The sequence below is a fragment of the Sceloporus undulatus genome, unplaced genomic scaffold (genome assembly GCF_019175285.1).
Source record: "Sceloporus undulatus isolate JIND9_A2432 ecotype Alabama unplaced genomic scaffold, SceUnd_v1.1 scaffold_12, whole genome shotgun sequence".
NCBI lineage: Eukaryota > Metazoa > Chordata > Lepidosauria > Squamata > Phrynosomatidae > Sceloporus > Sceloporus undulatus.
This window is the reverse complement of record NW_024802934.1, coordinates 6,289,087-6,301,848: the sequence shown is the minus strand read 5'-3', so window position 1 is coordinate 6,301,848 and position 12,762 is coordinate 6,289,087. Positions and strand designations below refer to the sequence as shown.

The window sequence follows — 12,762 nt, the reverse complement described above, 5'->3', positions numbered from 1 at the left end:
AGGACCCCCCCCTTCCGAGACACACTGACCAATGGGAAGCCCCCCCTCTCCAGACACAGTGACCAATGGCACCACGGACCCAACTCCCTCCCTTTGCAAAAGCTCTAGGTTCCTCTTTCTGCTCGCTCTCCAGCCTCCGAAAGCCACGCGCGAACCCTCGCTCGGAGTCTCAGGGCGGGGCGAAATTTGGGGTGGGCGTGTCCTCCCCAAACTAGCCCCTCCTCCTCTCGCCGCTTTCGGTCCTGGAGCGCCGCTAGGCTGCCAGAGGGAAAGGCGAGCCACCTGCTTCGCAACACTCGCCAGCGCCGCCGCCGCCGCCGCCGCCTCCAGTGCCGACGAACGGTTTTTGGGGGGCTCTCCTTCCTCGGAGCTCCTAGCGCCGCCATTCCTGGCTTCCCAACTTCTTCTTCCTCCTTTGGCTTGGAAAGTTACAGAAAAAAGAGAGAGGGAGAGAGAGGAGAGAAACCCAGCCCAGAAGGGTCCTCCCTGGCTCCCCTCAGGAAAGGAGAGCAGAACGGAGGGGAAAGAAGCAGGCAGCCCTTCACTCTCGGAAAGGGAAGGAAAAGGTGGCCTCTCTCTCGCATACGACACGCAAGGAAGAAGGCAAAGGGAGGCACGATGGGGACCTCCTCAGCCGCCGCCGCCGCCGCCTCCTCTTCCTCAGCCTCCAGTGCTTCTGGACGTGGCAAGCTGCGCCCTCCGACGCTGGGGCTCCCGCTCCTGGGGCTCTTCTCGGCCCTTTGCTTCAGGCCAGGTGAGAGGAAGAGAGAGAAGAGGGAAGCAGAAGAGGAGCCTTTCTCTCCCTCAAGCTGCATCCATACTGGGGAGATAACCCGGTTTGGAAGCGCTTTAATTGCCCTGGCTCAAGGCTATGGAATTCTGGGAGTTGAAGTATGTTTTGGGGCCCAGAGGGGAGCTCCCCACAAATTCCTACTCCCAGAATTCCATAGCTTTGAGCCAGACAACGAGTTAAAGCGCTTCCAAACCGGGTTCTCTCTCCAGTGTGGGCGCAGCTTCATCAGTTTCTCTTTCCCCCCTCCGTTGTGGGGAACTTTGGGTCTCTGGTTGCCTCCTTGGCGAGGTTCTTCCACTGCTCCTCTTCTGATCCTTTGCTTTTCTCTCTCCAGGGTTTCGGGGGCTGAAGGGTGGACCTCTCTCGCCCTCCTGAGCCGCGCGCTTTCCATTTGTGAATGTCCCTCTCCTGGGGACTCTCTGGTGGGGCTTCTCTTGTAAGTTGGTTGGCTCTTGAGAGAGAGAGAGAAGGCAGGCAGTCCCAGGAGGAGGGAGCCTCCTTGGGGCTAAAAGACGGGTGGTTTCTGCGGAAGAGAGAGAGATATTACACACACATACACTTATGCCGAAGATAAGTATAGATATAGGTATAGATAGACACACATGCTGAAGATAGGTATAGATATCTACACACACATATATGCCGAAGATAGATACAGGTATAGATAGATATCTACACACACACACATGTGTATACACATTTGTGTATTTGTTGTGAACTGCCCTCAGGTGGACCCAGACTCATGACTTAGCTTGTGGAGGAGACCTCACCTGTCCTCCACTTCTCTGCTTAGTTCCTGCAAATGTATGTCTCCGATCTCCTTGGTTGAATCTATATCTATGCACCTGGCCTGCTGTTTCCTTCTCTTTCTACTGCCCTCCACCTTTCCTAGCACTATTGTCTTTTCTAATGATCCGTGTCTTCTCGAAATGTGGCCAAAGTGGCTTCCAGAGGGTGAAAGGCACCAAATACATGCTGTGGGGATACACACGTTGCTGGGTATATTTTGTGCATTTTGGTTGGCCAATAATAATAATACAGTAATAGGAATCCCTGTTTTGTGTGGATTTGGGGTGTTGTACTAATCTATGATGGGAATGGCTGGGAATGGGAGGGAGAAAGTACAGTATGTGTTTGAGGGGATCTATGTGAGAGCATGCCATCCTCAAGCTCACTGCTCTCAAGCTCCTATGCTTAAGGCTGCCACCCTGTGCTTCTTGAATTGGGGGGGGGGGGGGGGGTAAATGTGCCAAGGATCAGGTTGTGCCACCTTATCAAGGTGTTTTTCAAAGCATTCCTTCATATATATATATATCATTTCTACCAGGTGTGTGTGCCTTCCGGCTCCTCTGCTTCTTCCTTTCAGATCTTATCATTTTAAAGCTCCAATACAGTCATCTGGGACCAGTCTCACCAAAACCAGAGGAGGGTTTACTTCCAAGGAAAGGTCCCTTGGTTCAGGCTCCATGGCCCATTGGGGTGTGATTCAGGAGCCAATTCCCATGGTGCCTTGGGAACGGAGCTAGATCCATCCTGTTTTAAATTCAAATTAGTACATGTAAACTGACATTGAACCTTTTTGCTTTGCTTGCGTTATTTTCTTTGATTTCACCCCCTGCAAAAATATCTCTGGATATTGATGTAAAAAAGCTGATCCCATTTTCAGAAAGAACTGCTCTCTTCTTCCCCAGCCCCCTCATCTACTTGTCTTTTGCTGAGATATCAAACCAAATCTGTTTTCTTTGGTTACCAGGTTCTGCTTAACTTCCAAGGAAACCCTGTCAGATTTATCAGCAATGCAGAGAGCGGTTCTCCAACTTGGGTGGGTTTTGGCTGGCTCCCCTTGAAAGTTGCCTTTCTGGTTGTGCTGGAGGGAGCAGAAGGAGGTGACCTCACCTGTGTCTGTGAAGAAACCCAGGCAGCAAGGGATAAATAAGCATGCCTTTTGTATGGAGGGGAGAGAGGAGAAAGAGGCAGGATGGGGGGAAACAGTGAGTGCAATAATTCAAGGCTAGCTGCCAGCTAAAGGCAGTCGTCCTATGAGTTGAGTCACTTTGGATCCCAATTTTTCAGTCCTGATACTTTAAATATCCCTGTAATAATCTTCGTAGAAAAACTTGCTATTGAATTCTACATTCTGCCTCTACTACAAATGGCTCCTATGCTAGGGAGACTTCTCTCTGGTTTCTCTGTGGGGTAGTTCCACTTCTGCTGTTCAATCTGACCTGTGTGTGTTTGAGTGATTTTAATTTCATCCAGTGCATTAAAGGCAGAATAAGCAACTCTGCAAGGATCTGTGTGACTAAAAAACAACAATAACCCATTGGTGTAACACCTATAGCTGTTGTGTGGGTTTATTCTTCAGGATTTGGAGCATGGGGCTCATTATGATTTTTTAAAATTTCTATGTTTGAGTCCACATCTGTCCTGGCACCTTCTCTTGTAAAATGTGAAGTCTGGAGCAGTCCTACCTCAAAGCACTTCTTAAACTGTAAGACCCAACTGATTTTTTAAAAAACTGGACCTTTGAAATATCGAAGGCCTAGCACGTCTTTCTAAAGATTTTTTTCTTTCTCCCTGCAAGTATTGTGAATGCAGTGGCTTCAGTCTACAATCTTCTTATTCTGGAGGAAACTCACTAAAGTCAGTTGGAATTCTCTAGAGTATGTGAATTGTATCCAAAGGTTCAGTTTGACTCCATTTATATTTTCTTGTGCTCCTCAGGATTTCAGCAAACAGGGGAGTATTGAAGTGTGTTTCAAACAGAGAGTTCTGTTTGTAATTTTCTTTCTGCCTAGTTACGTATTAAACTGAACTGTTGCAAGGAAAGCAAACTGATCTGTGTTCTCTATGGAGAATGTCTCATTATTCTTGTAGAAAGAGCGTCAGCCTGTGGTTGCATTTTGCATTGCTCTAAGAAAGAGGCTTTGTGTGCCTGCCTTTAGAGTCAAGACAGAAGCTTTGCAGTGCCCTCAGTGTTTTCAGTCACCAGGCTGTATATTTGGAAAACTCCCTCATTAACCATATAAAGACCACCTTCTAACCGTGGAAATTACTGTAGGTGCACTTTCTCAAGCGTTTGTTCCTAATTAAATTCTGAATCAAGTAATTCCAGCATTTTAATGTCAATTAATGTGACAAAGTATTTTTGAATTTAAACACAGTATTTAATTATTATTGTGTCTTGTGTTAATGTACAGGGGAACTAATTATAGTGCAACATGAAAAGGTAGGAAGTGTGTCTAGGTAAGCCTGAGAACAGCGCTTAGACCAAAGCTTCAATTTTATGCATGGTGGCTGGGGAATAACCACCACTGAACAAAGCAGGATTTATATTCAGGAAATATATTCAGGTATATTAAAAAACACATCTGTAAGTGTATGAGAGAGATATATTGTCTGTGTTTTTAATGCTTTATGGGGGAAGAGAGTGGCTTATAGCAGAAAGTGCTGAACTGATTATCTTTCAAGGTAGTCTCTATATTGTGAAATAATGTCTCATATCATAATTGCGCTTACAGAGAATCTTTTCAAAATTCTGCCACAGAATGTTGTTTTCTCTTATCCTCTTAATGTGAGCTAGCCTACTAGTATAATAGTATTCAAAATAAACACTGCAGCATACTTTTAGACTACTAGCATACACAAAACAAGTCAAACACTTATATAGGATATAAGTTGCCTATTTGTCTTAACAAATAAGGTCTCACTTTCACTGTTATAAGTTGAAAAAAGAATAATTTCACTTGTGCTCCCACAGCTCTGTTCTGTCCATGTTTACCATGTACTCAGTGGGGTTTGCTATTTAGTGACCTAAAGCACTGGATGTTGACTCAAAGGAATAAGCATTCCTTGAGTTCAGTGTTGCCAAAATGCGTAGGAATACAAGTGCATTTTTGGTTCAGCATGTATAGGAATACAGTTGCATTTTTCAGATTCCAGCCTTATATTTCATCAACATGTCCTTCTGTACATTATGAGAAGAGACTGAGCCTGTCATTGTTAGCATCCTTACTAGAGAGTAAATCCCATTAAGCCCAGTCAAGCTTGCTTATGAGTATATATACATAAAGGATTATGCTATGAGAATGGAATCCTGTGTATTACTTGTTTAACCTGGAAGTATAGTTTATGAAACCCAATCATAATTCCTTATGAGTAAAGATGTCTAATCATATTTGAGAGCCAGTGTAGTATTGTGGTTTGAGCATTTGACTACAACTGTGGAGACCAGGGTTTGAATCTCCATTCAGCCATGGAAACCCATTGGGTGACCTCAGGCAAGTTACACTCTCTCTTCATCAGAGGTAGGCAAAGGCAAATCCTCTCTGAACAAATCTTACTCCCCCCCCCCCCAAAAAAAGTATAGGTTCACCTATACTTGAAGCACACAACAACAGTGATAGTATTTGGATGTTCTTTGGTCCCAAAACTTTGAAGGAAGTCCTTTTTCATTTCAAAGGGAGCATGATCATGATTGTTCCCTTTTACATGGTTTTCCAATCATGGTATGTTGCTTACTGGATACGCCAAAGACTAAATTGGTCTGGTGTTTGAGGAATTTGTTACTCAAGCTGACCCGTGAATGGACAGACAGTATATTCATGGTGGCTGAAACAGACGTTCTAAACTATTTAGACTCATAATGTAGAAAGTGAGGAGACTGGGCAATTGGAATTTTGTTACTGATTAATTACATCTACCCCTTGTTAACCCTTTTAGTTTTAAAACAAATAAGTGTTGGTTCTTACATAAAATAAATGGATTATACATGTTCTCTGAAGATAAAAATACGTTTTGCTGAATAAAGCATGATTATAGCTACAGCTGTACTGGTGAGATGGAAACCTCCAGTCCAGAATTCACCATTATCCTGAACTTTCCTGACAAGCCACTCTCTCAGCCTTTGAGGAAAAATAATATTGTTTGGTTTTACAGGATAAGCAAAGTCATTTTACATAGGGTTAATGCTCATTGCAACAATCAAGTGTCAACTTATAAAATGTCTATAAGATTTAGAAACCCTGTTAAATGAGTTATTGTTATTTTACTTTTACTGCAGCGTTAATGTGATGTTATTAGTTTATAGCCAACAAACTAAACTACAACACTCTTAAGCTAATGCTTTGGGGCGCTAGACACTTTAAACAGTGTTTTCAGACTATCTGGTGTGGGGAGTCTGCAATTACTGCTTCCCAGTGTGCCAAGGATCAACACTATACAACAGCAGCAGCAGAAACAATACAGTACAAAAATCTTTAGAAAGACATGCTAGGCTTCTCTGTTGGTATGTTAGGAGAACAGAACGTGGCTATACTGTTGCCAAATTCCAGTACATTGAAGTCTTCTGTGTGTGTAGGAAAATGGCCAGGGGCCACTGTGCATCCTGCCTGGGCCCACAATCACTCCTCAGTGATCCAGACTGTTAAATTATTGGTTGATTCATGTTGTAGAATTCTCATGTTCTCTGTTAGATAATTCTAAGGAAGAAAAATTTGATAGCACCTAAGGATCTTGGTCTTCATTTCTCATCTTTCTGCAGCCTCCTTCCCTCCTCAGCACTTTTAAATACTTCTTGGTATGTTGTACACTTTCTTGTACTTGGTGGTGATCATTCTTGTAAGAAAAGTAATCTTGTCTTGAGGTTTGAACTATGAAAGGTATGCCATTAGAACAGAATAGTGGTTATCTTGCTTACAGAGGTGGTTGAGAATTCCACAGTCCCTTTGTTTTTTATGTACTTTGAATGCATACATAAATTGTAGGTAGCTCAGTTTTAGTACATCTTGCAGTTTGGAAACAATTTCAAACTTCACAGCTTCTTTTTGTACTGTTTCATGCAAAGGGAACTCTGAACTTTTGAATTTAACCTTTTCATTTAAAAATGAACAAACAAGATATTAGCATGAGATGCTGTCTTTTATGTATCTGCTTAGAAGTCAGTCTCTCACAAGAGTGTGGGGGACAAGAGTGTGTGCTAGGGATTTTATCTCAGAAGTAAGTCTTTTACAAATAAATACTGTATTAACTTAACAACCTTGTGATTTTTAATAGGTGAGTAATTTGAGAAGTTAAAACAGAACAATAGTCATACAATTGGAAGGGGCCCTATGGGCCATCAGGCCCAACCCTGCTTTGGCTTTCATGTATATACAAGGAAATCTGAATTGAGTCCATAAAGTAAACAAACCTCAACTTGAGGCCAAGGATACTAAGTGAGTGATTTATATTTTTGTGGATGGTGAAAACCTTCTGGCACAAATATTTTCTATTGTAATAGAAGGGTAATATAAAATTCCTATGGTCAAACGTTTAGTACAGTACTTGTGGCATGCTTTACTGAGCAAAACATTTCTCCATGAATTTTAAACAATTGTAGTAATGGAGTGAGCATCTGCCTAGTTAAAGATAAAATTTCTTTTCTTAGCAAATGTATATGTTTCCAAAACAAAGCAAAAATCACTATGTGTCTGTTCAACTGGCATTTCCTTCAAAGATTTTTTTTTAAGAAAGTATGGATTTCTTTGTTTTTCTTTTTTTAAAAAAGTGCTGAAATGGTGAAGAGAGAGAGAGAGAGAGCATAAAGCTTGAGGATGTGTTACAGAGGTTATGTTTGAAATGATTCTGTAATGTTTGGTTAAAGGCATTTGAAATTTTCTGCCTGAGTATAACAAGGAAACATTAATTGGCTCCCAAAATAGCCAACAAAAGATATTTTGTTTTACTTCTTGATTTATTGTTTATTTCAATCACTTTATTAATTTAATATAAATTTCAGTTAAAGTACATCTCCATTACTTTTTCTTACTTTGTTGTTCCTTGAAACTGCAAGGAGCTGGGTGGCGTTTCCCCAACCACCCTTTCTTCATAAGGCTCTTTATTGAAGAGAGTGAGAGACACTTAAATGTGGCCTAGATATCTAATGTGAAAAGCTTTGGGATTGAGACAATCCCTACAATAGTTTTATACTACTATTTCTAATACAGGTATATTGAGGAAATTGTGTAAAACTTTATTTTGTACTAGCTATTCACAATTGCATTTTTAAACATGTATGTCATAAAGGAAATAAAAATTTGTATGGGTATAGCCACATTATAGTTCATATATTTTTCCATCTTCTGACATGCATATCATACTTCTGCACAGTACTGAATAGTAGAATTAAGTAATGTAATTTCATTTTTTGAAATGTTTAGAATTCCTTGTGTGCATTTATTTTAGAATACAGCCAGTTCTAAGCAAGTAAATTATAATAACACTTATAATAATTATAACTATATGTGTAGCTGTAACTATGGTCCACATTGAAAAATATGCTCAGGAATACTTTCTGTTACTTTTAAATTATAAGTACAATCAAGAGTCCTGTAGAGATTCTCTATGCATATGTGTACTTCCTCAGATTTGGCTCTTGCTTGTCCTCTGCTGATTTCGCTGTGTCTTGCCCATGGATGTGGATAGTATTCTCAAAGATAAGAAGCCCACTACCCATTTTCTAGGTTATTGCTTATATTGGTTTAGAAAAATTGTTCAAGAGGGACTGAGGGGTTGATTTTGTAGACATTCTTCAAAATTAGACAAGAAAGGTGTGTCTGTTCATTCTGCTGGATCTCTTAATAGTTTTCAGTAATACAGACCACGGTATCATTCTAGGTATCTCTCTGGGTTTTGGCAGAGCTGTCTTTCCAGGAAATCATTTCATCAGTTCTTTCCTTCCTGGAGGAAAGTTTCCACAAAGATGATCAATCTTAATTAATTAATATCCCACTTTTCATCTATATGGGCTCAAAGCAGCACTCCCATGGCTTTTGTGGTTCCTCAAGCTTATTCTCAGTGCATCTTTTAAACATCTGTGTCAGCTTCCCTTATTCTAGTGTCTACCAGATGCTTTGGGCCACAGCTTTCACCATCTCTTAACCATCTCATGCTGAGTGGAGCTGATGTGAGTAGTAATTTGAAACATTTGTTCAGAAACTTCAGTTGATTTTACATTGATATGATATAACCTTCATGTTACCCATTCTCCTTTGGCACTAATACCGTTGGCTTTCTGCATGCACTACAAAGTTCTGAGTTTGACCTATAAAGCCCTACACAATTTGAAGCCAAGTTACCTTAAAAACAATGTTCCTTTATATAATCCTTTCTGAGCACTTCTCACACTTCCTCCAGGGATTCATAAGTTATCAATGTGCAACAGGGATTTTTTTTGTAGCAGCCGCTTTCTCTGAAACCCTTGGGAGATTTGAACTTCTCCTTCACCACTTGTATTTAAAAGGGTAGTCATAATCCTCCTTCAGGTCACAGTTCTACATTCTCCTTGGCATTTTGTGTAATCTCCCAAAGAAGGACAAGTAACATATCAATTGGTTGAAGTACCCTGATTATGGATTTCTTTCTTCATGAAAGACCAGTTGGAGGTGAGGTCATCCTCATTTCATTGCCAAGTGAAAACACATTTCTTCACCAGAATGTATGAAGCTTCTTTTGTTTGGTTTCTGATTTCTTGGAATGCAGGCTTTAGTTTGTGTTATTTAATTGTTTCCAAGATTGTAACCACAGTGAGATTTTCAGATATATGACAGGACAGATATATTCTTAGAAATATAAATAAATTAATCTAAAGATACAAATATTTTGTATAGTATTGCCCTGTTCTCTTCATTGTACTACATGTTCTATGGAGGGCATTCATAGCATTCATGGTGTTTTTCTTGTCAAAAGTGTGTAAAGCCTGGGGTGCTCATAACCATCACCAACACTTACATAGGATCCATGATTAATGAGTGAAATACAAGTACTGCCTAAATCACTGTGACTTTGAATCATGAAAGAAAACATTTTCAGTAGTTTTCTTGTTTCCTATAGTTGTCATGTCTATGAGGCTAGCATAACTATGTCATTTGATATTAAGTATCTATTTTTCTGTGACTTAATACAGTACTTCATAACTTTAGTTGCATAACTTTAACTTAGACATTAACAACTTTTATAATCAGGCCTGAACAGTATGTTAGTGTCTTCAGGATCAGAATCCAAATTAATTTATGTGTAAGCACCAATGTGTAAGCACCATCAAACAGCGTAACACACAGGAAATATTTCACTTTCGTTTCACATATTTACGTTCTTCTGTCCATGAAATTCTGTTGTTGCATTCCCTTCCATTGATTCCCACTGACATCTTTTGTATGTGTTCAGAGCTGTAGGTGTTATGTATTATGTGCTGAGGAAGTACCTAGCACTTTGTAAGCTGTAAGGTTTCATGTAAGCAGCAGTGAATCACAATATTGCAAGACAGTATGCTACACTGAAACCTAGATGATAAAACTTTGGTGATAAAATCCAGTCATAGATGCATACCTCAGTACAAGTGTTTGTTTAGTCTGAGAGCACCAGAAAGCATTTTGAAATTTAATATGATTTTCCAGAATCCTTTCTTATGTAGTAATAAGTGAGGTCAGTGAGTCAGCACATTTCTAGCTATGTTATGTAAGTAAAAACTGTTTGGTTTTGATGTTGCAATCTTGATATTAATAAATTTCATATAGCTAGTAATTTATATTATGAAGACATGAGAGTTTGCACATAGTAAGTATAAATGTACAGTTCTCCTTTCCCTTATGCGGGGGACCTGATCTGGACACCCATCCACCCACCCATGTGTGAGGAGAAAATCGCGTGTTCTTGCACCCCATTGAAAATAATGGGGCGCATGCACACGGTGCACACGCCACAAGAGCATGCGCCATTCATTACATTGTACCGCGGCTTCAGCATATGCTGAAAGCCGCAGAAGGGAAGCCCATGTATGGCACAGGCTCACTGTATTTCTTTTCATTACTAGTTAACTAAAATGAGTAGTTTAAACTACTTAAATTGTACAATAACAATTTCATAGCTCACACATAATAGGGTAACTATACACATTAAAGACAGATTATGTATCACTGTATGAGAAATTCTTCAATGCAGTAACTTGAAACACTTCAGTAAGGATTGCTTGTTTAAATAGGCCTAAATAGAACATTCTACTGTTCTTATTTTGGATTTTTGGAAGCCCATAGGCTGAAAATATCATCTGTTCAAAAAATGGTGTTACTAATTATGTTTCAAGAACTAAGTGATGCAATTTACCTTGCATGGTATAAGGTATTTTAAGACATGTACATAAAAATTTCTAAGTCTGTAATTTGCTTTCTATTACCTATGCATATATAAAATTTAACATTGATGGGATCAAGTAGCTAATAGCAAAATAGCAATCTCTCAATTTGAAAATTGCAGTTTTGCGACTTAAAAAACATTCAGTAACTGGTACTAGGGTTCCAAATTAATAGTTGATTTTATAATGTTTCCTTATCACTGCCACCTTAAAGGTTCATTTTAAGGATGATAGTAACCTTATTGTTGGCATAGAATAAGATAACAAAACTAGTGCTCACTCATGTGATTCACCATCATCATCCCCATCTTATTTATTTATTTATATCCCCTTTCCCCAAACTCAGGGAAGCTCGTAATATTAAAAAACATTACAGTAGGTAAACACATAGCTAAACTTTCTTTTTTTTACCCAGATACAACCTTCTGTGGCACACGCTGAAAAGAAGCATTTGCACCTTTAAGTGTAAAGGAATGTACATTGGAGGGGGGGGACGACAAGGATAATGATCAATAATGTTAATAATGTCAATAATAGATGCATTAGAATTATTTACTTTAAAATTCTACATAATTACTAGGCTCAAAATAATTGGACTACTTTAAGCATGCTGACGTTGCAAGATGTGTGTGTGTTAGTTGATGCCACCTTACATTTAGTTTTAAAAAACTACTCATTTTGAAAGGCATCTGATGTGAAGGAAGGGGGACATTTTGAAAAACTGAACCCCAAAATATTCTTGACAGTGGAGAACTATCTGCTTGATTATTTGAATCCCAGATAATATAACATAACTAGGGCATACAAAAGTATGTTAAGTTTTTGACTGCCCTTATACCCGTATATAGCTAAAGGTATGGGGGAGGGAGAAGGGAAAAGGCATGCACCTTTTTCTCTTCTCCTCCCACCCTCCCAGATCTTTGGCTGTCTCCAGGGAAGTCCCACCCTGGAAGGTGGAAGTCCTGCCCCCAAAAGTCCCACCCCCTCCAGAAGTTCCACTCCAGAACCAGGTAATAACCATTATCAAAACACCCTTGAGTTTGGGCACTTGGACCCTAAAAGGTCCAGCATCACTTCCTTATAAACTTGTCATGTACAAGTCGATAGCAGTTTTGAGGGGCAAAATTATGGATTTTTATTTGTTCCATGGATAAGTTGAAGGTGTTGCTGCCACCACACCCCCAACTGCTCTCAACTATGGGGGGAGACCAACCTGTAAAAGAAGCAATGCCCCCCCCCCGGTGCCTTAACAGTGAACTCAGAAAGAGACACTACCATCGTGTCCCTGATGCTCCCCTCACCTCTTGTTCTTCATGAGTACAAGTGCCAAAGAACTGCTGTTGCCGCTGAATCCCTGATGTTCCCCTCGCCTCTTGGCATTCCTCTTTGAGGGGAAGCATCAGAATTGCAGCTGTGGCATTGCTGGTGCTCCCTCTCCCCCTTTCCTTTCAGTTTGGACTCCTCTGTTTCAGGACCAAGTGTTAGGTTTTTGTTTGTTTTTTAAAAAAAGAGAGGATAAACCCTTCCCTGCTTTCCCTGAGACATCTGCTTGTTCATGCCAGCAAAATCAGCCAAGCCCATTCACCTAAGCCCCCACTTGAATGGCAAAGGATGTCTTCAGGAAAGAAGGGCTGTTTACTCTATTTTAAAAGTGACAGAAATCTAACAGTTGTTGTTTGAGCTAGGGAGCACAAACTGAGAGGGAATTGCTTAGACTGTCCAGGGACAGCTTCATGTAGAAACACCTCCCACTCACACACTCTCCCTGACTCAGTGGGTGATTTTCCAAGGTCTGCTCAGA

The 12,762-nt window shown here is 40.3% G+C and overlaps 1 protein-coding gene across 1 annotated transcript in view; it reads left to right on the top strand.

The window, feature by feature from the left end:
* The first annotated feature begins 124 nt into the window (after positions 1-124).
* Positions 125-12,762, top strand: part of LOC121917216 (CD166 antigen-like) — a 188,300-nt gene continuing 175,662 nt past the window's right edge. The window contains exon 1 of the mRNA XM_042442972.1: positions 125-754. Coding sequence (XP_042298906.1) covers positions 619-754 — 136 coding nt within the window. The 5' untranslated portion in view covers positions 125-618. The remainder of the gene's footprint in view (positions 755-12,762) is intronic.